Raw genomic sequence first — 27,971 nt, forward strand, 5'->3', positions numbered from 1 at the left:
AAAAAACATCACTGCTAATGGCAGGCAAAATAAATATATGTAAGACCTTTACAAAAAAAAACACCTTCAGATGTTCTATTGTTTATTATAGCTTACTCTAAAAACAATATCACATCACAAATCATGCACCAACAAATTCACTGCAAAAACCTTTTTCTTGTTTTCCATGTATCATTTTTATTTAGAAACACAACTGTGTCACTGTTTAAGGTAAACTAAACATTTACTTAAAACTGTACATTCTTAATTTTTTTTTTAAAGCGTACATTTTGTTTACATGATGAGAATTTACAGGATGATCACGTCTCATCAATGAAAGCAGCTTTACTTGTACAAATACATATTTGACACATATGGCGGATATTTCTGGAGGCGGACAACACATTAAATCATGCCAACATGTACTAGCATGTAGAAACTACTTTCACTTGTCAAACGCACAATTTCCCAACTGTCTACAACAATACACAGACTGCCTAACAGGCTAATGAAATGTGGTCAAAATGGAGATCCTATGAAGCTTTTCATGCGTCATAATAACCATTTTAAATGCAAACTTCTGTTCTATAACGGACAGCTGAATAAGGCTATGCAGAGACTTCTAATGAGATGTGGTACGTCTCAGCTCAGCTTGACACCTGGGTTCTACAGGCTTCATACTAACACATAATCAAGTCTTATTTTTATATTTATTTAAGGTGAATCATAGAAATTAAATCATAGCTGCGCGTAAACTTGAAAAAAAGAGGTCCCGTTTCCTTTTTGGTGAACCACCCAAGAAATCGTTCCTGCTAAATATCCGAACTGGAGGCCAAGGTCTTGAAAACCACACAGTCTGTTCTTTTTCTCACCCGTACAACTGACACACAGGAAAACAGAGAACACACTCTGAACACATTTCAGAGGAATACTGACTGAAGGCAATTTTAAGTGTGACTTTGTGTGTGTGTACAAGTGTGTGTGACTGCTGGAGGCGTCACTGCAACACACACATGGAGCTACGGGGGGGGTTGACTGTCCTGGCAATGGTGTCCTGACTGTAGTTCACGATGTCCGCCTTCACCACGCGCTGGAGAGACACAAAGACAGATGTCGAATAAAAAGGATGCCACAAAAACACAAATAAAGAGTCAAATAATCACAGTGTTAAATCTCACACATGTTTACAGGGACAGTTCAACTCAAAAACCAATAACCTTGAGTGTTATTTATCAATCTACATTGTTTTGGGGGAGTTACCAAGTGTTTGAGATAATAAGGCGCTTTCACACCGGAGTACTTTTCCCAGTATAGTTCCGATAGTTCTTGAAATGTTGCGTTCACAAAAAAAAAAATCCAGAACTAGAACTTTGTTCATGAGAACCTTTCCACCCCCTTTTCAGTCCCTGCTAGAGAGCAGGTACTTTCCTGGGAGAAAAAGGTTCCCATTGGCTGGGCGAATTGCAAACCACGCCCCGTAAACACGGAAAAGTTTTGTGAAGCCGCCATTTTATTTGCTGGCATTAGCATTATTAGCATTAGCCCCGCGCACCAACAGAGAGAGACTAACTTATGGCAACACAAAAAAAAACATGGGAGCGGTGGAGAGATGAGGAGGTGTCGGCGTTCTGGCGATTTAACCGGAAGGCTTCTGAAGCCAGCCCCCAACTCCGGGGACTTCCGGCCGAGGAGTTCGGGTGGCAGTATACGCTGTGACGTCGTTTGCGGCCTGCCGGTAAACCCAAAGCAGAAGAAGAAGAAGAAGTGACGTCAGCGGCTTCACTTGCCTAATTCTCCCTCTGGTACTTATTCCAGTACGGCAAAGTACTTGGTGTGAAAGCGCCTATAGAGACCTTCTTTCCAGTATAATTGAACTCGATGATGCTATGCATGTAGTGTCACTTTCCAGGAACAAAGACCCGGTTACTAAAGATAATCCACAGACCTTGTTGTGAGCACTTTAATGTGTGTGAAATGTTTTCTTTCTACCGAACCACACCCACGAGCACTAATAAGAAAATAGTACCATCTTGCTCCATTATATCTGAGAGAAGGCAGACATCTCCTACACTTGGTAATTCACACCAGGACAGTCGAGATTGCTGAAAAGCACTACAGGGAAAAGGATTACATTTGCTGTTTATTACAATGAGATAAAACCGGAAATTAATAAAGAAATGATTAAGAAATAGACAGATGGGAAACAAGACTTCCTTTGCTTACGGGCTAAGGGTAATATGAAGAGAGTGAATTCCACTTGTGTGTCTATATCATGGATTTATAATAAGAACGGTCTGTATACGATTAATATGAACCTAGTGGCCTTTGGCTGTAGCTTCAGACAAAAGAGAGTGGCATCTGTATTCCCATGTGACTAAATGAAATAAATAAACCGCCCAAAACATTCAAATATGATTTTTTTTGTATATATATATAGAGGGATCAACATCCACAGATATAACTGGGGTTCATAAGACAGTTTAGCAATGTACTTCCACAGTTAGGAGGTGTAATTATGGGGTGTCTCTTCTTATTTTAAAGCTCTAATCTAAACAACAGGAACAAAATACATATATGTGGTAATTACTACAACGCAACTGTTCTCTGTTTCTAACAGCTATAACAAAAGGTCTGATGAAATAAATCTGTGCGACTGTGGAGACATACTTCCAACTATTGAACAGAACATATTTTGCTTTGCTGGCTGTTCTCTTGTGTAATTGGGCCTTCATCCTGTGGGTACGCCACCAGCTCAGCCTTCACAACCATCTGAGCAGCTCAACACGCAGAGCAGTGGAGGGATGGAGGAAAGCAAAAATGAAAAGGACAAAGACATGAGAGAGGATGATGACAGTGGGATAATGCAGACCAGAGCCAAGAGGGGGGGGGACAATGAACAGGAGACGATGAGGGGAAGGGTCATGGATTGAGAAAAAATGGAAAATAAATGTGAGAAACAGACAAAAAAGTGAAGCATGACATTAATGTGCACCAACAGAAAGTGAAGACAAGAATATTAAGACATATCTTCCATCTAATATCTAACAGAACATCCAACTTTAATTTGCCTATTTATCTACTTCCCAAAAAAAGTTATGCCTTGTGTATCCTGGATCATTAAAACAGTGGACTAGGGAAGTCTAAAGTGATCTAATGTAATGCTATATTTGTACCTCTGGATGCTTAAGCCACTACATCCCTTTCTTATGACCAATGTGAAGTGAGTTGAACTATTTTATAAATATATTCACACCTAGTAAAGAATGTTGAAGCTATATGTGGCAGCAGTTGAATCTGAGGCAGGCTGCATGACCGTTAAGAGCAGAGCACACGGCTGAACGCGGGCCCTGGTTGGCTGTCTGATTAACGAGCTGACGAAGCCTGGTGTCGGAGCCTTGAGTGATCCCGGCCTCGCTATCTGATCCACCGACAGAGGAGCATGACGGAGGGGCTGCTCGGCAGATACAATACTGTCGGGGTGCTGACCCTCGTGTTCAGCTCTCTGAAGCTGACAGCTGATAATGAGGCTTCGCTCGCCCCGCAGCTACACCAAGAGCCTCAGATCTATATTCACTTCCGAACGTCTTCAACTTTTAGGTGTATGGAGAGTGCTTTTTTCAGATGGAAAATGTGCCAAACTGAAAGAAATGGATATATTTCTCTATTAGTCAATAAACAAAATTGTGGTCTGCAACTTAAACTAATATTTCTGCTTTTCTCTGTTTTCAATTTTAAACGTGTTTTGGACCGATGCTCAGGCGTAGCTTTTGAAGAATGTCTTGTTATTCAGTCCAAAAGCCTGAGATATTCAGTTTAATATGATATCAAATGTAGAAAAGCAGGGAATCATCATATTTGAGAGGCTAAGAAACTGAAATAATGCTAAATCAATTATTTAAATAGTTGCTGGTTCTTTTTCTGCTGACGGAATAATCAAAGCAGCTCAAAAAGCAATAAGGTCTCAGAACATGAACGTTTTGATCATATGTTTTTTAGAGTCCATTCGTCACCTGGGCTGGCTGCTAAAAAGTACACTTAGTATGACCATGCTTCAGAAGTTGATACATATCATTTTGGAACTAAAATCCCTTCACAATGTTGACTTTCACGTTTCTGTCAACTAGCCTTTTTTCCGCGAAGACCAACGATTAGCCTGGATTAAAGCACTTTGCTTTATTGACAGAGCTATCAAGGGAGGGGAGGAAGAAGAAAGTAGACGGACAGCTCCATTAGTCGACAGTCATTTTCAGTTAGTCAGCGGCCGTGTTGGTGATGGGAGAGGGGCTTGAGAATTTGGCCAGTGTTTCCCTTACATGCTCTCCCTTCTCTGGGGGTCCTGACCTCTCTGTAGCCCCCAGGCTCATCAACCACTGCCCAGCCAGTGTGGCTCCAAGCGGTCATATCAGAGGCAGGATTAATGCTTCTGGGGGAGGTGACCTTGTAAATCTTACAGCTGCCACCACTGGGCACCTTGGTCTGGATGGCAAGCTGAGACCCTGTTTCAGCCCAAAACGGTGGGAGATAAACCAAATAAATCAGAAAGCCAATCCTAACCTCCTCACCCCTACGACAGACTACCTTTAACCTCTGACTTCACGCGTTAATGTGGTCAACGTGGGTCTATTTGCAGATGGCCAGTGTCAGTGGCAGGTAGACTATCACAGGAGGCAGACGTAACAAACTGGTGTTTACACAACAAAAGGTCCTTTACAGTGTGTGGCGACCTCCACTGACCTAACACACTCACTGTGACCTCCCTTAACTTCAGGGAGCACTGCACGTAATATTAGGAGAGAGGAAGCGGGTAAAGATCACCGGATACTTTCATTCTTTTACCAATCGGTTTTACATTTGAGAACTTTTCTGTAGGAAATGTGTCCCTAAAACCACTGTTTTCACAAAGGTTCTGACATTTATGAATTATTTTCTGTAATATAGAATTTAGATTACAGTAATATTTGTTAATTTATAGTATTCTCTAAGAATTGTATTAAATATTTTACACAGCATCGTGGTCTAATAGAAGAAATACACCTTCATTGACTTTTAAACACTTAAAGAGTAATGGCATCCCATGCATCTATTTTATGTTATTTTTTAACCACTATTAGCGCTACTAAACATGTCGCATTCACTCCCTGCATTAGTTCATCCATTTTAGAGATATCTAAGTTGAATTATTTTCGAAGTTCGGTTCATCAGGCTTGTATCCTGGCATTCTTGACTTAATTACCTTGTGTTTCCTTATTAATTAGTGTGCACACGGCACTTTAGTTGTGAATAACCTGCTTAATTTACAAGGACAATGGGATTGATCACTATAAGGACACTGGTGCAAACAAATCTACTGTTTAAGAACTTAATCTGAGATAATATGTCTTAGGACCTTCTCAAGTAACTTAGCAAAAATATTGGTAAATGAATTGCTTTGAACAGCGGCTGGTTCCAAACAAAGTGTCCATTTCTATCTTGTTCGGAACAAATACACAATTTAAAGTATGAACGCTGCATGGAGCTTTTGGTGACATTTGAGGAGTGACCTTGATGCCATTATGGCTCACCTGGGACTGCTCAATTTCTGCTTTGTTTAGCTTTACACCAAGAATCTCAGCAGCCACTCTCTGGAAACAAAGGAACACCTAGCAGGAGAGATAACAAACAAATAGGACCCGTTAGGTGTAATCAAAGTCACTCTGTACTTTAAATAGTGACTTATTGAATCAGCTGGCACTTACTGAATCCCCTGTCTTGGCAGATACGAACTGACTGATGAGGCTGTTCTCTTGGCAGAAACGCTGGTGTTTGTCAGCCTTCACTGTCCTCATGTGCTCCAGGTCGACTGTGGACGAAAGACAGCGTGACACGTGAGAAAACGTACAAGATAGACAGATTTATGCGGTGGTTACACAGCACTCTTGCAGGGTTAACTGTCACGTATCTGAACATAAACAAAAAATATAACTGTTTACACTTGAGTGAAGATGGAAGGGGATCTGCCTAGTGTTAAAGAATAGGCACGTATAACAAAGCATAATTCAATTGTTATGTTGCTTTCAAACCCGGCTGCAAGTTTAATATTTGTATTTATGGAGGGGGTCATTTCAGGGAGTTTGAGAGTGGAAATGATCGTCTCTGTAGCCTCGAGCGTCCATTACCAAAAGCTGGATGTGACACATTCCTCGGTGTAAGCTTCGTACAGTTGAACCCCGAAGCCATGAACCTCTATTTGACCCGAAACAGACAAACCAGCCCAGCTGTGGAGAAATGCTTAAGACACAATACGTTGATGACCAAAGTCTTCAGGCTACTCTCACAGTGAGAGCGTGGATGGAGAAATCAGACTGACTTATGGGTGCGTCTGCCTTTAAGGTTGGCAAACAGGCCCTAGAACTGGGACTGTCACCTTCATGCTGATTTACTGTGAGCTCACAATGACACGCCTTCCTCTTTAGCCATTGTGATGTACATTCGACTCCTGTGCAGTGATACCGGGCGCTTTGCTTCTCTCCTTCCTCACTATGGGGTCATGCTGGGGTCGATGAGGAAGGTCACCTGGGGGTCTTGCAGCTGAAAGCAGTAGCTTGGCTCTTTATTTCTGGCTTTGTGCGGAAAGGCTGCCACGCCCGGTATCTGGTTTGTACGTGTCTATGGTAGCTGGAGGAGGTCAGGCTACTGTACGGTGTAGCGTTTCCCTCGTCCCCCCGAGTTTTATTCTTTGTGTGAGGTTTCATTGAAGTTGTCAAGGATTTACCCCGTTCTCATGCCCCTGTGTGTGTGTGTGTGTGTGTGTGTGTGTGTGTGTGTGTGTGTGTGTGTGTGTGTGTGTGTGTGTGTGTGTGTGTGTGTGTGTGTGTGTGTGTGTGTGTGTGTGTGTGTGTGTGTGTGTGTGTGTGTGTGTGTGTGTGTGTGTGTGTGTGTGTGTGTGTGTGGAGGGATAGAACCAGAAGCAGAGCAAGAGAGAGACAGATACATACAATTGTAAACAGTGAACTAATCCTGAATTATTAATAACTCAGTAAGTCATATGACCCAGAAAAGTTAAAGGCCAATCCACAACGACCACAAAAAATACATTTGGAAAGAATCATTTTAGACTCAAACGAATATTACCATCATCATGTCGTCATAAGTGACATATAAACACAAACCTTTCTGGGCAGGGTTAGACACTTTTACCACTACTCAGTGTCCAGGGCAGACTGTCATGTCTCGGCCTGTACATAAACAGAGCTGTCTCATAGGCGTCAGCAGGTTATTAATTCCAGTCATTAACAGTGGAGGTACCCAGCATGCTACTAGAAGTAAACACTGCTAATCCTTTGGATCCTGCACACTTGGGAAAGGTTATCAATCATGTGTGACAGTCAGATTAGCCAACATTAACATGGTGGCTCAGGGGCTGAGGAAGGCACGTTACTGTTAGTCAAAAAGGTGTAGTGAGGTTTCTGATTCCTGCCTGTGGGAATGTGCACCAAGGGGAGGGGAAATGAAGAAGTAGGCAAGAAAAAAGGGAATAACTTCAACAGAAGTAGAAGAGGCCTTATTTCTTAAGTACATCGCAGGTGGAAAACCTTTAGAAGTTAATAATATCAATGTAATTTTTTTTGCGATGTATAGCATTTGAAGCATTAATGATTTGTAGGTGTTGCAATGTAGTCGCTAAAAGGCATTTGACATTGAGGTCAGTGTCAATTGAAGTGTAAACTATGAGTGCATTTTAGTTTCAGTTCAATAAGTTCAGTTAAAGTTGCAGCAAAGATAGTTTAAGTGTGTGCTGTGTAAATAATTGTCATTTGTTATGTAAGCAGTGACAACAGTGGGGATATGAGTTGAAGTATTCAAACTGTTAGTTGAAAAGTATGAAATGAAGTGCGAGCTGATGTGTAGCAGCTGCAGATTTGAGTCTCTGGGCATGTTGTCATTGAATTTTAGATGTTCAGATTTCTATTTTAAGAACTCAGGGAAAATTTCAAGATCAGATGATACAGAGAAATCTACAAAATGTCCTCGATATGCATAAAATGCCAGACCTATTTTTGTTATTTGTTGGGTCCATGATTTGTGAACAACTTCTCCTTTTATGTTCAAACTAATACTTAAGGTGGTCCCATGTTCTCACACAAAAGATGTTTCCCCATTTGTCTTTGTAAACTGAAGACTAATCCCACAATTTTAGTCTTTTGCTCAATTTTTCTCCCTAATGTACCCATTTCTACTTATCAGGTCAAGACAATCTTCCTCCGATGATCTGGTTTCCCTCTGTTTCTGTCAAACTGTACATCAGCTTAACAACCCAGAGGAAGTGACTGCAAACACGAAATAAACTGTTTAGTCGTCCGAGCACATAGAGATAGTGGAGAGGATCATCACTCCCCGAGAGCGATGGCCCTCCCTCGCTCTGGTCACCGTCGGTGTTTATTTAAAAGGTCTGCCTGTCATTGCGGTGAATTACAAGACAACAGTTGGAGATTAATATCTGGCGGACAAATTGGGCTTTTACCGTAAATATCTGATTTGTTATTGTGGTGATCCATTACATAGAAGGAAACACAACCAAATGAGAGCAAACTATGAAGGCTCCTCTCCACATGTTAGTGTCTGTGGGGATGTCAGCTGAGCTCCTTCATGGAAAGACTCTGCTCAGTGGCAGACCTGATTATCCTGACAGCACACAGACTTGGCATTAGCAATAAGTTTTTATTTTGGTTTGATGGATCCGGCCAGAAAATGCTCTCAAACCAACGCTGTTGCGATATCACCTTCCCTTAAATAATAGAAACATCTGCGAAAACTGACTTTAAAATAACTGAAGAGGCATTGTTACTTAAGCTTAGTCCTCTGGTATTTGGAAAACAAACCTTGTCAAGAGATGTCTGCCAAAAATCTATAAAAAAAAAAACGTCTATAAATACTTTTATAAATAATGTCTTATTCCTTTCCCAGTAAGTCATGAAAGCCAAACTTCAACCCAGTGAATAACATTACATGAATCCCTCGTGAAAAAGATGTCTAAAAAATAAATATGTTGCTCTCTTTTAACGAAAAAGGTTGGTAAAGCAGCTGTTATTACTAAAAGCCTTTTGAAACACTCCCGACCTGTATCATTAAGTTAGCTAAACTGCCACTGGGGCAGCAGGTGATAATTGCTGGATAATGCTGATATAGGCCACCTTAACTTAATTTTTTTTTTTTTTTTTAAATACAAGTTTTAATTTGAAGATTTGAGCTATTTCTACAAAACATCCACACTCTTGCTTTAAATGGGAAAATTCACACCAGAACCAAAGTCAACTGGCACATACTTTGCATTTCCAGACACTCTATTGTTATTCTCATTGACACATTAAGAGGGCCAAATGTGGACGATGTGAGAATTCAGGGGTGACTATTTCTTTTACAGTTCACCAACACATGTTGCCAAGGCAAAACAATACGCTAATAGCTCTACGTTGGCCAACCAGCCTGGAAACCCAACACCGCACTGTGTGATCCTCAGTGGGCTTTTTAAAAACCATGCTGTGATAACAGAGACACCTACTTACTGTTCTGCCGAGTCGGCTGCTGGGGACCAATTGGAGCAGTTTACCCAGCGCGCAACAGCCAGAGAATAAGCTTGACATAACACAGTTAATTGCCGGCAGCCTCGTTTTAAACTAAACAGCAGTGGGTGCAGAGGGGAGTTTGAGGGCTGAGGGTGGAATGTGTGAACTACATGTGTGTCTATGTGTTTGTGTGTGGTGGTGGGTGTGTGTGTTGTCAGAAACGTGGGGCTCTGAGGGGTCATATCACATTAAGTGAAAGTTACAGGGTTGAGCCTAATCAACCCCAGGGGAGAACCTATCACTTCCAACATTACCTCACACTATGTCTTTAAGACCCCGTTAAGAGGGTTTGCCTCAGTTTCCCCTCAATGACGACCATGAAACAATTCAGACTGTTTAGTGAGGGCAAGGATTACTGATAATGAATTGACTTACAACTGTCTGAACACATTTTTCACTTGGCAAGTATCAATACATCCCAAAGATGTTTCCGTAGTCCTGACATTCAATGAAATCTGGAATATTAGCTTTTTCTTTCAGATTTTGGGCCGCTTTGGTTGTATGGAGATTCATGTTTATGCCTCAGACTCATCTGCATCCACATACACCTCTGCACAGAAGTATTTTTGTGTTGCAGCCATTGCAACACCCGGGGGGGGAAATGAAATAAATAGGACCAGAGCAACACATTCTAATCAGCTCTAGGGGTTGCAGAGTGAAGATAGCCTTAAAGTGCTTATACGTCTCACTTTATTTTACATAAATGCTTCAGCAAAATGTCTTAAACATTCATTGGATCACAAGCCATAATCTGCACAAGCCATAATCTCTATACTCTAATGTATGGACCTTCATGTTTTTTCTGCAACAGTAATATAGTAGTCTACAAATTCAATTCAAATTGAGGAGTTTGATATCTCTGGCTTATGACTACTCTATGCTGATTTTAGTCTTCGTACTTTAAATGCATTGCCTGGTTGTGCTCTGTTTTATGCTTTCTTGGTGAACTCTGTCTCACAAGAGAAACCAAGTGGGAAGTGATTCATTATTAGACTTTCACAATCTATCATAAATTGATATTAAACTGCAGGAGGTTGAAAAAGCAGCTGAAACATTTCCCCTCAATATTTTATAGTTTCACTGGTTAGTTTAATTGCATGTGACATTTTATTTACTTTTAAATGTTCTGGTACAAGATACGGGGAAACCTTTACTACCTTAAAAGTCAGTAGAAATTATAATGAATCATTCTGGGGGTTGTCTGATTGAATAAGACATTGATTTAACTTTCACAACACCAGTGGCTAATAAAAAAAATGACTAGTAGAATTTATGTGAAGCATTTAAATGATTGGGTCCAACTGGTTTACATGACTTGGTGAGAGCTCGTAAAAAGTATTTTGAAATATGAAGGGCGGGATAGGTCGGTACGGGTATTATAAATATGGACACCATAATGTAAGTGTAAACAATATTAATTATCCTCCTTCAAAAAAGTGCTGGCTACAGTATTATACAGAATCGTCCCCGAAATAGTTTTGTATTAGATCTGAACAGTGTGCGTTTTGTTTACAGTTGTTTCAGAGGGAATGGAACATCTAAATTGAAATACCTTTAATACCTTTTATATAACTGTTATTTAAAACTGAAAGTCTTAATTATTTTTGTATTCAATAATAATTTCTGCATTAGTACAATTGCATAATATGTCATCAATGTGTGGCCCATTCTATACTGACTTTGGACATTGTATAACTAGATTTGTGAGTATATAACTTGTGGTGGAATAATTAGGGATCATTTTCAGTGTATTAGAACTTGAAGGAAAGCTAATAATATTATCATGACTTTTTCTGAGTGAGGACAGACAGATGAAGTGCTGTTAGTAGCCCGGTGTTGTGGAGGTGAGCGGGGCCCGTGCAGGAGCCCTGTGGGACTCCTGACAGAGACAGAGCGCTCTTTGTGCCGCGGTGCCCCTGCCCCGGTGGCCTGAAACGGGCCGGGACCGTCGGGGGACTCGCTTTCCACTAGGTCAGAAGTGTTCTGTCGACAGCTCATTGATCACAGCTCATCTTGTCATTTGATCGCTCTTCATGAAACGATGTGCAGACACACACACACGTATTCACGCTTTTAAACATAATCAGATACTCCGCGGCGGCTTGTAAAACAATGTGCTCTTCCTCTCCGGTCAGGGAATGTAAAACAGAGAGTGTCCAGCGGTAGCTCTGCAGAGAGCTGGAGTACCGGCCTGTCACTGCTTCAGTAAAACATGGCCTCGCAGCCTGGGTTAACGGGCTCCCAGGACTCATGAAAAGTGAACAAAAGGCCCAACTCTGAGCCGACCGCACAAGACGCTACCCTTGGTTTCACTGGCCATGTCCTCCGAGCTCTCCTGTTGCTGTTAAACTAAGTGGACTTTTATGGCCGAGCTGTAATACATGCCTGTGTGAGCCGGCAGCGTAACTATGAGCTATAATAATTATACGGAGCACATGGGAGCCTTCGTAATCGTATGCATCGTATCACTATAGGTCTATTCATAATTATAAATTCTTCCTACGAGCAATGATGCGTTGGACCGGCCTGCATATTTAACATCAAGCCGCAGCAGTGAACTGTAACATGGGGAGTGAGTTCTGCTCATGACTGCCTGAGCAAACAAGTTAAAAACCTGAAGCAGGAGAAGTATGCAAAGACAGTGATGTAACAGTTCACACCACAAACAAGTAGATTCAGCAAAAAAGGAGGGAAAAAATATGTTGATATTTCCCATATATTTAAAATAAATGCCTTTGGATCCAGATCAATCAGTTATTTACCCAACCCCTTGTCAGCAAGGCCCCTTCCAGGAATTCCTCCATATCAATGTTGTGAAGCAGAGAAATAAAGTGAAGCCTGAGCGTGATGAGGGTTCCAGGCTGCACTCAGGTCAGGTGGCTAAGCTGTGCTGTGAAACTCAAATGGCCCATGACTTGCCACACAAGAAGGTATGCGAAGACTGATCATCTACTGCATGTGGAACAATATTTGCTTTATGGATGGCTAAAATGAATGAGGACTTTCCATGTTTCGACAGGCCAGAGAGTTAAGAGAGATGAGTGTAGGGACCAAAGCTGGGTCAGCTGTTGATACAATTAAATCTTAGCGTTGAATATGGTACCAGATTGTGACTGTTGCATTGCTCTGTTTTTAAAGACCTCCTATCAGCCACCAAGCGGGTCTTAAACAAACCCTAGAAAGTATTTCTTGATCACTGCTGGACACATGTCATCGTCTGCAGCTGTGATTTGACACTGAGTTGTGAACTAAAGGGTAATTCAGCTGTAACTCTCCATTCATCCCTCCGTATCCTTTTAACCTGCATTTCTATTTCCCATCTTTTCCAGACTTGCAGAGAGATAGCAGGCTACAGTTAGTGCGGTTACTGAGACAATTCGATACGCATGTCTGTTCTGACCCTTTACCTTTAACCAAATGTGAAGAGACAGGAAACACTGGATTTGGTGTAAACTGTAAACATTCCAGATCTTTACAGAACCATTCAAGACATGCCTAGGTCTTTATATTGTATATATAATGTTTTACAGTTTTAAACCTGTGGTCGCGCTACCCACAGTGCAAAACAGACACTGCTGACGTGTTCATCCCCTCTATCTGGGGAGGGTGCCGGGGTAAGAGCACTGGGCTTTTGTCCCACCACATGTCTATTGTGGCTAAACCTTTCCCTTGGGGGCAATTAGGACCTTTTAGTTTGTTGTAAGAGGACCTAAGTACGAGTGGGTTGAGCCAGGAAAAACATTTGAGCTAAACCAAAAACAGAAGCGCATTGAGCTCCTCTGCGCTCCTGGACTTCTGAGCATCTCTCTATTAAGAAATGTGCAGGCCTGCACTGAACAGACAGGAACTGTGGCAGCTTTACGGGGCAGGGAGGTGACGGGGGTGAGAGAGCTGGGGAGGGGAGGGGGGCTTCAACCGAGGCCTTGCCAAGATGGCAAACAACTCAAGACCAACAATATTGGTGGCAAGGACATGCTCCACAAAAAAACCAAGAGTAAGGGGAGATTCATGTTTCGTCTTAACTTTCACATGGCTGAATGGAAACTGGGGAGAGTGAAGTGCGAGGGGTAAAAGGTATGCAGTGAGATCTGCCGTAGCGTGCGGAAAGCAAACACGCATGTTGTTTAACACAACAGAGAGTCTGAGCCAATGAAAAGACATTACTGTAAGCAAAGGCAGCTACAGTAGAAGTGTTAGTCTACACATCTGAGAGATAAGAGCTAAGGGTAGGCCTAAGTATGTGATTGAAAGAGTTCATGTTTGCACAGGGATGTAAATGAGTGTGCATGGTTGAGAGATGACGCAAGATATGGACTTAGAGGAGGAAGAAAGGGCAAAAAGGAATAGAGCAGAAGAGAAAGGCAGGTAAGACGTAATTGAGTTTCCAAGTTCTCTTCATGCGGGGACCTTATCTTCCTGCAGAGGGGAACGCTTCCCATGGCAGGCCTGAGTGGATCAGCAGTGAACAGTGTTAGAACCTCTGAGCAAAAAGCCATGAGTGATGAGGAGGGGTTAAGAGAACTGAACCCATTTAAGTCACCCAAATAAGGGCTGTACAAGCCCATGATGGATGCTCTGGAGTTCCTGAGGGAGAGAGCGCTAGCAATGGGAAGGGTGATGGGTGAGGAGCGAGCAGGGGTCCTGCGATCCCCACTTAATAAAAACAAATTGGTTTGATAAACGACACAGGCTTAATGTCTAAAAATGAAATGTGTGCACTGATTTTCAAACTGTAATATAAGCCATTTTAAAAGGCTGACCTGATATCACTGGTATGAGTTACACTGAACATTACAGACAAACATCTTAAAACCCACTTCTCTAAGTTGACTTTTCTATACTTTCTATATTAATATTGTATTCGTTCAAGGGTTGATTGTTTCTGTATGCTGTCTTTGTTAGTAAGTGCGTTGCGTTTGTATGAATTGTTCGAGCTTATCGTTTTTTATAATGCACTTTGTAACCCGTGTTAAAAAAGTTGCAATGATAATAGTTTTTACTAAATTGTTTACAGAAAGATGCAAAATATGAATTAGGACTGCTAACAATACACCATGTTGTTTTCATATCAGACCATCTCTGGTCTTAAAGGCAAACAGTCACAGGCCGAATCCAGCTGTTGTTAAGCAAAGAGCAAGAGAATTTATCGTTTGGAGCCCACTCAAAACTTACAGCACTTATAAGTCGACTAAAAATGAAACATTGGAGTAGATGACTTCCCTATAGGCCAACATATCTCTTGAGAAGATCCTGTGTTACACTGCGCTGTAATAAACAGTTATAGTATGTTTAGACAGACCAAGAGCTTAGCATTCTACCATTACTCGTGTGTTCCCAGAAAGTGTGTCGCTCTACCTAAGTGTATGCACCTCTGTGAGTGTCTGTGTACGCGTGTGTGCATGCAGTTGAATAAATAATTGTGTGCTTGCAATGTGTGTGCCCTCAATAAAACATTTCATTGGCTTCCTCTCTGAATTGTTACAAGTGGTACCATTATTTAACACAAGGCTCTGGGCAGCATATGGGGTTGCAGCATACTGACGCTTAACAAGCACACTTAACCCCAACCGGCCATGCTAAGCCGAAGAAAGGGAAGGTTGTTCCCCAGAAGTGACATGGCACAGGAGGGCAGTCAGGCCAAGGTGAGGAGAGGAGGGGACAGCATCATTAATGAACCAGTCCATAGGCTCAATTACCGTACACTGGGTAAAGAAGACGGTTTTAAAACCAAACGGCAGGCACAGGGTAATTCAGGAAACTAGACGTATTATACAGTAGCACATGATCTCTTAATAAGCCAAACAGGGTCACATTTGATTTGTAGCCCCCATGTTGACTTATCTTAGGACTTTTATTACATTGGCTGCATATGTATAACTCTTTCTGCTCTAACCAGCAACTAAATGAAGTACTACTACACAGAAGTGACTTCTACAGCCTGTGTTCACCTAAAGTTGATCTAAGTGAAAACACTCAAAATCTCCCCAAAGACTAGCCCTCACAGAGTCATAAATCTGTAGTGTTTTTAAAAGCCCCTTGTTATGTCTGTACGTCTATTTCTGTTGTCACAAACATGATGCCTTACTCAGTCCAACATCATGGGAACCATTCAAAAGTCATCTCAACTCCGCTCTCAAAAGAATGCTCTGTATTTATATGTTCAGCTTATTGTTTGTGTGTGCCAAGTATCCTTTTTGGAGAAAGAACAAAAATGCTACAATACTAAAAAAAGGCAAGAGAAAAAACTACGATGGGGTGTGGAGACGAAAAGTAAAACGAAAAATGTAGGTGTGGACACTTTTAGCTAGATAGCCAGACTAACTCTTCAAGCTCACTGAAAAGTCCATGGGAAGGTTCAGGGATTCATAAAGTCTCGCAAGGTAATTGATTGCTCCTAGCGGGGCAATCTGTGTGGGATTTTGTTTTTCTTTTTTTCAGTCTGTAGGAACAAAAAAAACACACATGGGCCGTTCTCAGCAATAGAGCCATTAGGGGGAGAGTGACTGTGGGAGTGTGGGGGTGAGGAGCCTGACAGCAGGATGAACACTACTTAAATATTACAGTACACACACTCATCCATACACCCAAAACCTAGCCTAAATACAGAGGCGCCCACCGTTAAAGCCGGGGCATTAGGAGATGCAACGGATGCGAGGACAAGAGAATCTTCTCGAGACAGGCGAATTAGACCGCGACCTTTGCTCCCCGCTGAGTAACATTAGCGAGAGCTTCCTGTGTGCAGGCACCACTCTGTTGACCGTTCATCATTGCCCGGGAAGGTGGACAGTCACCATTACACACACACACACTGACGCCTCACTTTACAATAACACGGCGGCAGCCATGACTCCACATCTGTCAAGGGGATGTTTAAAAAGAGTCATCATTATTACTCTTTATTCTGGAGGTGGGTGCAGGCTGATAGGAGGAGAGCCGTCTGGTTAACGTCGAGTTCCTCTCCTTAACCAACGACCTGGGACAGGAGCGCAGACTCAGGGGGGTACCAGACGGGTACTCACTGGGAGGGGGCGGGGGAGGGGGGGGGACCACAGATAAGCGGTGCCCTAGGTCCGTTGGCCCGGGGATCTTAAATCATAGTCAGTCTCTCCCCTAAGTTCACAAACATCAGCATTCCCATCGCTCCAGAACCTGACTCTCTTATCAACGGGCTTATCACAGCGATCAGTTATCTGGTGCTCTAACAAACACGTCTGCTACCATCTCACACTCACTCCTCCACACACAAACACAGACACGCAGAATGAAAAATGTGTCAGGGTGAAGTGAAGAGTGAAAAACGCTCTAATCATTTACATTTTTGCAGAAAATATAGCAAGTTCCAAACTCACACAGACACACTTTTCTTTAAAGTTGACTGTAATTCTTCATCTCTGTTGAAAAAAAACAAATCTTATTCTCACCTTTGTTCCCAATCAGGGAGACCACCGGCTGGATGTCATTTTCCTCGTTGGCCTTCTTCACCAAGCTGAACCAATCCTCCAGATTCTCAAAGCTCTGGTAGTTGGTGATATCGTAAACCAGGAGAACCCCCTGCATTGGAAAAGCATAAAGAAACAACCTGTGAGTACAGTACATATCATATTTGATTTTGATTTATATTGACTTGAGTATTACTAAGGGAGCAAGGGAACAGCAGATGGCACTGCTCCTCTACTGAGAGTCGGGGACACACTCACTCTCACACACCTCATCTGAGGGTCACTAGGATTATAATTCAGGTAAGACTCTGCGGGATGCTTTTTAAATGAAAGCTGTGTTCCCAGTTTTGTTAGCATTACATTCAGTCAAGAATTTGGTGCAGAATAAAGGTGAGGTTTGGTGATCTGCTATCTGATAATGAATGCACGCTGTCTGACTGAAGGCGTTCTCCTCCTCCCTCTGTAATCCTCTACACTGTAGGCACTGCAGAAACACGCATGCAACAACACCAGAGCCATGTTTGAGCAAACACACGGACACTTCAATGAATCAAAGAGTAAACACAGACACGAGAGCTGCTGGCGTAAATCAAGACAAATAATCAGGTAGTTGAACTTTCTGCTATCGCTGCTGAAATTGTTGCCATGTCTAAAAAGGGCCGGTAATTAAAAACCTGAGCCGCGGTAAATGTCTCCACTTTTACTGCATGATGCAACACGACTGAAGGGTTGTCTGTTGCTTTTTGTTCGTCAGACACGCACTGTCACAACACGCGAGGTTGGTGACGACAGCTCAGCCCTCTGACAATTACTGAAAGTCTTTCCGAAACAGCCATGATTGATTACAGGACGCACAGTGCTGAACAAAAGGTGTGAACGTTCCATACCGAGGAAAGTGGCGTAATGTGGCGGGCGACATTTTGCTTTTGAATGAGATGGACAGTAACGCACAAAATAAAATAACTCACCACATGATGATCCTGGCCGAAATAAATTCAGTTCACAATATAGTCAACATAATCATCCACCTATTGTTACAACTCATTACACTTAAACAGACCTTGTATATTCTTAGGAAACAACTATTGCATGACAGATAGGACAACTATCTTAAATATGGTTATCAAAAGGTCCCCCTGCATAAATAAAAAAATTTTAGAAGCGACATTGTTCTTTCATACAATAAATGTATTTGATATTTTTATAACGAGCTAGAATATTTTTTCAAGTCACTCGTGATGATATTTACAATAGTAATAATATAATTTACCCCATAAGGGAAATTCTACACAACCAACTTATTGTGAGTTTTTTTTTTTTACTCGATCGGCTATAAAATCCTATATTGTCCCTTCCTTAAAAGGAAGTGCTGCAGACATGGTTAATATACTGTACACTGCACAGTATTATTGCACAATTTAGAGCAAAAAAAACATGTCACTTTCACTATTTTAATGCCAAGTAGATTCATGGAATGGAAAAGAACCTCCAACTAATGTTTGTCTAGCTTCTATGGACAAACATGACAGAAGTGTGCTTGCAGCTGCTATATGGTGAAAAGTTTCCTGCCTGTGCCCGAATGTGAGGTCTAATGCTGCAGCACGGGTCTCAGATTCGACAAACTGCGTCCTTTAAGTAGTCCTCTTCAAACAAGGGACATCCTGGAGGTGACAGATAGCACTCGTCTGTAGCAACACGGCTACCTGATGTTGCTGACACGTGTACAAACTAGTACGCAATGACACAAATTACAGTGTTTTGCAGAAAGCTCACTTGTCATTTTTTGAAAACATGTTACGTTTTCCATAGGAGAATCATTAAATGAGAGTGAGGGATACATTTTAAGTATATTTTCCATAGACTCACAAATGAAATGACTAATATCGAAAACTGGGCAATACTTCGAATGATTTCAGTTTAAAAGTTCAATTCATTCTAATTTTGGAGTAGTTCAAGCATACTAGAAATGTTGTTTTTGAAAATGCTTACGATAAAACCTACCGTGTGCAGTATGATTAACATTTGTTTAGTCTGACACAAAACCTCAAACTAGGGCTGCTCGATTATTTGTGTCAATAATTGCTATCACGATTATTAAAAAACGATTATCCATTTACTTTGAAAACATCAATTTATTGGAGAAAGCTTTTTTGAACAGTATGTTTTTAACAGTTGATTACCCTGAACTTTAACTCAAATGAAAAACCAATTAAAAAAAAGAATTCATAAAAAGAAAAAATCGTTATATATTTCGATTACGTTGTTTTCGTAATCGTTGCAAGCCATAATCGTAATTGCGATTAACTGAGCAGCCCTACCTCAAACTGTAAAAAAAAAAAATGGAAATTAGCGATGCAGAGATTTGAAAAGGTCTATTGGCCTGTTAAGCTCACTGAGAATCCAAAATGACAGTTTATTATGATTTGGCTGCAGAGGGAGGGAGTGGCTGTACTAATAAGCACGAACAGTCACCAATACAGGACGAATAGGGAATAAGAAATGTATTCTTCTTAAACCGTCATCCGAGCATTCTTTACAAAGAGCGTTCATTTTAGAGGAATCCGATTCTGAAGTTCAGAGAGCGTGCGTGTGTGCGTGTCATCTTACATGAGCTCCGTATACATATTTATCCAGCATTTTTCCTCCTATCGTTTGGCCTCCGATATCCCACACCTGCAGGGTCACGTTTAAGTTTCCTACACAGGAGAAAAGACAAAACAATTAAAATATCAGAAAGACCTCATAATGCAATGACTAAATATTAAACCAGCTCCATAAAGAAGGTTTCAAAATCCCCAATGTTTTGTTTGAAAATGCTCTTTTCCAATAATGATTAAAAAGATTTATCAAAACAAGAAATAATGCTGCAATTTCTCAGTTTCCATTCATTTCTTGTGCTTTTTATTCATTAACATGTTATTTGAACAAAGCTCGTAATCCTGAAGAAACGAAGAGTCAGCAGTTACTGGAATTGCGGCGAGCGATTTTCTATAATAAAAGTCCACATTGTTGATATACATAATGGAAAACAATAAATCATCGATTAATATTTCATGCTAAGCGCTTTTGCCTGGCAGGTCACCCACACCTCACATCCAAGAATATCCAGCCCATAGATTGAGGGGGAGGAATAGGTGCGCTTACCCTCTAATTTAAACACGCTCAATACACAGGCAGAAAAGAGAGTGACTTCTTGTTAGCCTGGGAAGAGCTGTTTGCATTGTGCCATGTCCTGCCAGGTTAGGAAAGTGAAGAGAAGGATGTGCTGTTAAGGGAAATAGCAATAATTAACACAAAACGAGAGGAAAAGGAGACTGTTGTCCCTACGCCTGTGGAAAGAGAAAAAAGGAAAGAGAGAGAGAGAGGAAGACGGGCACAAAAACCAAAACCAAATAAATATTTTCTTCCTCTGGAAAATGAAAGGAGTGGTTGAAAAAAAAAAAAAAAAAGATGTAAAAAAAAGAGGGTGGACCAGACAGCGGGGAGTTTATGTTGGTGTGATGGGGAGCTGTGGACACGGCTGGACGACTCACCCCTTCATGAGACCCCCTTTTTAAAGCGAAGGAAGGAAACGCTGAGGTTCACAGTCACTACATCTAGACTATACAGTGTCAATGTAAAGCTACATTGAGGAGTGCGATGCATAACGGCTCCTTGGTGTTGTAGAGAGCCATCCCCACCCGCCCGTCCTCCAGGCCTGGACACTGGCTTTATTTATGTTTCAGAGATTCACGCTGACTCCACAGTGCTGACATTTTTCTGCTTATGCTTTGCACTTTTGGACTTAAATGTCATATTTATTTTTTAAAGTGATTGTTTTTACTTTGTTTGCATTTATTTTTAAATGATCTCCCGGTCACAATGTGATTCAAAGTGTTTTTATTAAGTCAAAGTTGAGTTTTCGTGTCTCGATTACTGGACCAAATGTCCCTATTTCCCGAAACTGCAACTGTGGAACCAAGCGATGAACCTTAAAACTGATAACAAGGCTAATGGGTAAAAAAAACACATGTTGACAATTAATTGACCTCTTAATGTGACGTGAAATGGACACAGACAAAGCAGCGCCAGAGAGTTTGAGGATTTCTAAAGTAAACTTCACCTCAAGTCAATCCCCTTCACCGCCTGTACCTCATTGGTTTGGCAGAGACATCTGGAAGAGGTATTGTTATAAAAGCACACACAGAGGAGGCTGTTGTGTGCCAGTCGGCCTCACCTCACCTCTCCCCGCGTTGGAAAATGTACATTAAGTTTGACAAGCTGGGCCTTCATGGTGAGAGGGGCCAACCCTGGCTAAAGGCTACTCTCCCCCCTGCTGGAAAAGACCCTTACAGCCCCATAGAGACCCGGAGAGCCACACAACCTCTCCGATACAAGGCAGGGTGGGGGTCCTAACGAACGTTTGGGACCACCCAGCTCGCAGAGCCACCCTCCTCTTCATCAGCTCATCAACACCCAATTCCCCAGAAAATGGGCCATTTAACAACTCCGCTGTTGGACCCAGTGTTGTTGCTGCCCCGGTGATACGTGCGCTATATTTGAACAAAGGTTGCAGTTCAGCACTGCCAGTAGAGCCCTTTCAGGAAAGAAACTGACTGGAAAGAGAAGTCAAACGATTAACAGCATTTGTTCGAGTTTGCATTAAGACGTTTGGGCCCGGTCTGTGCTTATGGTTGGCTCTTTTCATCCACCACAACATTTTTGGGGGTTTAGTTCTCCTAAGTCTCATAAGCTGAAACTGACACAAAATCAAAATACAATCCTTCAGCCAACTCACAAATCAGCATAACTTTTACTTTTAGCACTTAATTTGCCCTTGCTTAATGTTGTTTTATTAGTAATGAAAGAATGGAGGCACTTTGCAGATTTCTGCAGCTTAGGGCCTTGGCAGAGTTTTACAAAATGCCATTTCAAAATGCTGAAAATCCCCATTTCACATGGTAGGAAGTGAAAATGGAGTGCTTTCGTCTAAATATAGCATTAGTCAATAAACATTTATTTTACAGATCTAAGGGGGGCACAGAGTGTGGCTTTATTTCTGCGGGTTCAACATAAACAAATAGGAACATGAATGTTTTATGTGGTGCAGGACAAAGATCGGTTGAACTTGGGGATCAGTGATATGGATATAAAATGTTAATATATTTACTCTGTACGGTGCCACGGAATTATGAGCAAGGCTTGCCCTTTTGGACATAAGCTGTACATTGGCCTTGTGGAGTTTTAAAAAAAAAAGGTGTGCTGTTTGCTCTGGAGAGAAGAGCTTTCAGAGCGAATAAGCCTGAGAAGTGGCAGACACTCTACAATGAGGAGCTACCAGAAAAGACACATTCAAGAGTTAACCTGAAGAACAAACTCTGCCTTGAAATGGTAGGACAAGAAAATATGTACAGCGCCAGAAAATATGAGAAATTAAAATATGACAGAAAGTGATGTTGGAACAACAGGCCTTTTTGTCCGACTTTGAATTAATATTCTGGACTGGTACTTTCTGACTTTGTAAAGTACACACAAACATCGAAAACCTTGACATAATGTATATTTTACAGTATTACAAACAAAAACACTAAAGTCCGCCTGTCTAAGTAGATACTTACCAAGGACATAAATCCTCAGTATTTTATTGAATGAACAAGTCTGCCACTACGTGCTTGTGCAACACGCGTGTCTGTGCTGAGTCTGCGAACAGGCGAGCGCTCCCAACAGATTATGAAGGTGTCTCACCTGGAAGGCTTATTCTTTTCAGAAAGAAATCCAGGCCGATGGTTTGTTTGTACTGCTTCCCAAAAGCCTCCTGTGCAAACCTGGTGGCGAGTGATGTCTGAAACAGAGAGACAAAGTGAGAGACATGGTTAAAGTGCACCGATCTTAAATCCTCAGCGATCAACAGGAAAAGAATTAAGTCATTTACAGGAGTTAAGTGTTTTTAAAAGAAAAGACCTCAATCCAGTGCTTAGTATTTGGTTAACAAAAAATATTCACACGTATACGCACAAAATAAAAAGCAAAGCAAAATCGAAGCATAGCCTGAAGCAGATACTGCCTTCCAGAGAAAATATACAGTATATTAAAAGACTTCCTGAAAAAGTGATACTTTCGGTGGTGAGCAGAAGTACAAAAACGTTGATATAACTCAAACTGAGCTAACGCCAAAGAAAGCTTTTCACAATATTTCTAAAAATACAATTTATCTTATGACAACACTTGTGTGCAGCCATAATTCGTATGCGTTGCAGACTTTAAGAATGACCTGTAGGACATTCATTTAATTATTACAAATCCATTCTGGGCACCTTCAAAACCGTTGTTATTGATTGAAAGGTACGCTGATGTAATTGTCTGCCTCCTCCCCCCCGTCTCGCTCCCCAGCCACGGTTGTGACAGTGAAATCAACGTGAATTACAAAAACAGGTGCCGGGGTATGTCATGTCTACAGACTGCAGACCTAATAATTGCCACAAATTATAAAGCGTCCATCACTGTCACTGTTGTGTTTGAGGAGGGGGGGGGGGGGGAAAGCATGTTAGGGTCTCTCCTGAAATCCATGGGAATTCATAGCACAGGCTTGACATGCCAAGTTTAATTCATTTTGATGGATGAGGATAGGGAAAAAAATGAAGTGCTGAATGTCTATTAGCTATCTTTAGAGCAGTATGCTTACATAAACACAACAGAGAAGTGAAGCAATGGGATTCCCTGAGTGTTCATGTGGCAGCAAATGCATTTTAATGTGGTACTTGCCACTCACTGAGTGTTAGAGGATCTCAAACTAAATTCTTTCTTTCAATCCAGTAAACCTTCACTTGAGCCAATATCTTATCTACCTCCATTTAGGCAAAGGTAGTTTAAGTTTAGCCAAACAAAGTTTCAAATAAAACTTTAGGGCGGACACTGGCTAATTTATGAAGGAAAAACCTGTATCATGGTTTACCCATATCCTCTTCAAGTACATAATAGTATCTTTGGCTTCCTTAGGATACTTTGTCATTGTGGGGGTCAACTTTATTACTAAAGCTTTACGTTTATGCCAGCTTGGAATTAAACCTACGAAATGTTTAATGTTGGACTTTACCAGCGGCTTTTTTTGCAGTTTTATCCATCTAATTCTTTTAAAAGTTCACAGACCTACAGAAGACTTGATTTAATCTCAGCATTTCGAGCCTGTCACATGCTCAAGAGTGACTGAAAAATTAATAAAGGTGACTGACGCAACAAGGAGAAAATCGGCCATTTAAGTAGCCCAAACGATCATTGGCAACACAGGAATAACAAGCTCGGACAGCAAAAATGTATTCCACATGCTCGCGTTGGCCTAGTGGGCCATTTGTCTTGGCATTCCAGTAGCTTGGCTCTCCTCCCTCAGCGTAGTCCTTTTTTTCCAACGTACAATTGGAACTAACCAGCAAATGTAAAAGCTGGCGTAATCCTGACACTCCAACAGAGAACAGCACAGGGTCACCAATGATACCAATGCCGGGAAATGGGGGAAGTTATACTGAAACAAGAAACTACGAGGGAAAAAAATATGGCAAGCTGACCATTTCCATGTGATGCAACTCAAGATGCGGTGCATTTTTGCAACATTGCAATCAGCTTTCTCTAGATTCTCTACAGTGAAGACTGATATAAATGTTGGTATATTGCTGACAAGTTAGACTACACTTGCTCGGAAGCAGCATCCGTTAATGTACAGGACCTGCACCTAAAGAGCCTTTTTAAAGAGCAAATATTCAGAAAACTCAGTGACTTCTAACAAAATAGACCTGTGTGTAAGTTCCCCGCAGCACCTTACGAGCCTGGCTAAATGTGCAACTCCACATTTAAAAAACATCTTGCTCAGGTGGACAAGCCTTCCCACATCTCCCTATATTTCTGAATGGACAACTAACCACAAGCAAAAATACCACCGAAACTGCTGTCCAAGAAAAACTGATCCGATTGCAATTTGCTCAGCAAATTGACATTAATAAGGGGGGAAACGGCATTCAAGATGTCAGTCAGTGGTGCCTACTCAAAATGGGGGGCAGGGCTCCTGTTTTCTGCCCAAAACAGACAAGCAGGTAAGTCATTCAGACAGTGACGAGCTGACACCTGGCAGCAGTGTGAGGAGGGTTATTAATGTAGCGTATCTACTGGGAACTGAGTTGTGTGTGTTCTCTTCACCCCCCCCCTCCCCCAAAAGAAAATGTCGACTCTCCAGAATGAGAACATTCATTTTTCTCATTGGGTCTCACTATTACTGCTACATTCATTTTCTTTCTCCCAAAGGAAGGAGAGATTAGTAACGAAAGGGGATGTGTAGTTGAAAGCACTTGACGTCCCTGCCTTACATTCACACTCATTCATTCGAGGATTTGAAATGCAGCGAAGAAGAACCATATAGCTAAATTGTCATGACAACCTCCTTGCTTTGCTGCAAATGATTGTTTGGTGTGAGTAGGAAAATATTGCACTGTTGTGGAGGTAACTTAGGTTTATTTAATCTACATCATTATCACACTCAGGATCCAGTCCAGTAGTTCTGAAAGGGAAGAGCAGTCATAAAGCCCGTGTAGATTTAGCAAAGAGAAAAAAAGCACTAAAGGCCTATATTTGTTCAAAGTTCAGACAGTCATAAAACTCAGTCTTCACACATGACACTTTGTTATTTTTAATCTATCAAATGAGAAAACAGAAACATTTCTCATATGGGCTGTCCAGACATAATTTTCTTAAATGGGGCCTCACTCTGGAGCCAAATGCATACAGGGGGTGCTTGGCCAGGAGAAAAGAGGTACACTGATGGAAAACAACCACCAGCTGCAAGAACCAGGCTGAAAAACTGTCATACTCGGTATAACACTGCACAGTGCAGTGTTTTAGCCCAAGTGAATTGAGCAGTAGCTGCAGTCCCAAAGTGTTCTATAAATATGGGGACTGTGACAATTAATCATTCAGCTATATTTCCAATTTAAAACAATTAAAATATGCATTTTATTTGAATAGTCTAGGGAATGTTGTTATGTTTTCCTTCAAGCTTACCCTGTTGTAATTTCTCATACAACTTCAAAGCAGGCAATACATCAGTGGTGAATTAATTTGGGTTGACTTAAATCGGCCCCTTTTGATGAGAAAGTTTGAAAAGAATAACGAAACAACATCATATAATTTCTCCACCATGTAAGCCTATGTTCTTAGTTACTATAAACCACAGCTCCACCAGCACGTAGAGTACAACTACGTTCAATGGCAAATCCAAAGTGGATTAAGGACTGGGTAGACCTAATAGATTTAGATCCAGAAAACGTGCCACATTTAAATCATTAATGCTATCTTAGAGGTGGGAGTATGTCCGTCAACACAGGTATAACAGGATTAGGAAACATTTATTTATACAGACTTCATCTTTACTTTATCATGCAGTCATTACAAATCGTGATTAATACTGAATAACTTTTCAGTCCACAATTTAATTTGAGAAACCATATTCCCCCATCAATTTATTAAATGTCTTTAAAGGTCTTCTTTTGTCAGTCCTAAAGATGTTTAATTTAATATGAAATAAAACAGAGATTTAAGGAAATCTCCATATTTGAGAGGCTGAAATATCAAAGATGGCTATTTTTTACTGACCATTAACTGATCAAGTAGTTGACATATCATTTAAGCTCATAATTCAACCATCTCAAGCTCTGACTGAGATGAACCTTGCTGCTATCTTTCCCTGCCTGTCCCTAGAGCTATTAACAATTATTATAATTGTATACATAAGACTTCCAAGGGTAATAAGTCAAATGTAGGTAAATTAAAGTGTGTTTTGTTTGTTTGCTAGTATCACAATTAATGTTTGTTGAACTGTTGATAGTGATAAACTTGGAGTAATAAAAGGGAACATGCACAATAATGCTCTATGTTACTATGGCCTATGCTTTTGAGTAGTTAATGTCATACGGACAATTGTCTACAAAAGCTTGATATCCATGTTATATTGTTTTATGTGATGTTATGCTTCCTGCTGCAGTAATTGCACATTCGGGACGGTTGACTTGACATTAACTGATGTTGTCATCTAGTGATAGCTTTTGTCTAAGGGGTCATGGAGCATTTGTGCTAATATATTACATTTTGTTGATATTTTCGAGACAACGTACATGAGTTATATTAAGTGCGTATTGTGTTGTTGAACAACTGTTACATGAGATAAAGGTAACAAGTCTCCCTGTGTCGTAAAGTGTAAGAAACAAACCAAGTGTTCGCTAATTATATCGAACTATATCGAACTGCCTGTAGCCTTGGATGTTGTTAGCATTAGCAAGCTAAGCTACATAGCGTCAGTCGCCATGGTGACTGGGAAGACTGCAGCGGTTGGATGAGCAACGTAAACAGAAGCCTGCTTTCGTCCAACAACAGACAATAAAACACAACTATCTTTGTTGAATTTAGACTGTATCTTTAGTTACTTTCATTATGTGTGCGTTGAATATGTCTGTGATGGTCTCACCTTCCCACAAGCACCGTCTCCAACCACTACAATTTTAAGCTGCCTGTCCTGGCTGTCCTCCTCCGAGTCCGACATGACGCTGAAATGTTCTCCGACTTTATCAGCGTGCAAAACAAAAAAGGAAAACACTAGAAGAATAAAAACACCGTCACAGGTTGTCTGGATGTTGTTATGACACTAGTGTAATCACAAATGGATTAAACGATTGTTGAGTGGGCAAGCAGCAGACGCCATTTTGACTCTACTAACACAACACTGCTCCACTCGGCATGATCCACTCACACAACCAGTGTGCTTCCTCCACTGATTTTTGGTTAATCGGAGGGTAATGGCAACCGAAAAACAAACCGGAGGCCACTCTCAGTTTGTAAATATTTACAGTATTGCCATGAAGCCTTTTGCTTTGACTGGAAACGATCAGAACCGGAAACCCAAATTCACCAGCGGCGTGGTTGAGTCCTGTGTGACGCG

The 27,971-nt window shown here is 41.2% G+C and overlaps 1 protein-coding gene across 2 annotated transcripts; it reads right to left on the reverse strand.

Annotated features, from left to right (window-relative positions):
* Nucleotides 1-151: 151 nt before the first annotated feature.
* On the reverse strand, nucleotides 152-27,971 carry rab28 (RAB28, member RAS oncogene family). 2 transcript variants are annotated; one of them, XM_079672806.1, is made up of 8 exons: nucleotides 27,501-27,971; nucleotides 22,745-22,841; nucleotides 19,628-19,716; nucleotides 17,003-17,132; nucleotides 5,715-5,818; nucleotides 5,541-5,618; nucleotides 2,647-2,748; nucleotides 152-1,069 (listed from the first exon to the last, which is right to left on the reverse strand). In XM_079672806.1, exons 1-7 carry the CDS (start codon nucleotides 27,573-27,575, stop codon nucleotides 2,653-2,655), a joined length of 669 nt encoding a protein of 222 aa, XP_079528932.1. In that variant the 5' UTR covers nucleotides 27,576-27,971; the 3' UTR covers nucleotides 152-1,069; nucleotides 2,647-2,652. The 2 variants fall into 2 exon arrangements, with proteins under 2 accessions (XP_079528932.1, XP_079528933.1); XM_079672807.1 differs by lacking the exon at nucleotides 2,647-2,748.

This window comes from Notothenia rossii (genome assembly GCF_949606895.1).
Source record: "Notothenia rossii genome assembly, chromosome: 3".
NCBI lineage: Eukaryota > Metazoa > Chordata > Actinopteri > Perciformes > Nototheniidae > Notothenia > Notothenia rossii.

Excerpts from the sequence above, each read along its gene's own strand:
- rab28 (XM_079672806.1), bottom strand. The coding sequence starts at position 27,575 with ATGTCGGACTCGGAGGAGGACAGCCAGGACAGGCAGCTTAAAATTGTA. Across the intron at positions 5,819-17,002 it reads CTCCCTGATTGGGAACAAAG|TCGACCTGGAGCACATGAGG; the intron begins GTGAGAATAAGA and ends TTTCGTCCACAG. Across the intron at positions 5,619-5,714 it reads CTGCCAAGACAGGGGATTCA|GTGTTCCTTTGTTTCCAGAG; the intron begins GTAAGTGCCAGC and ends CTCTCCTGCTAG.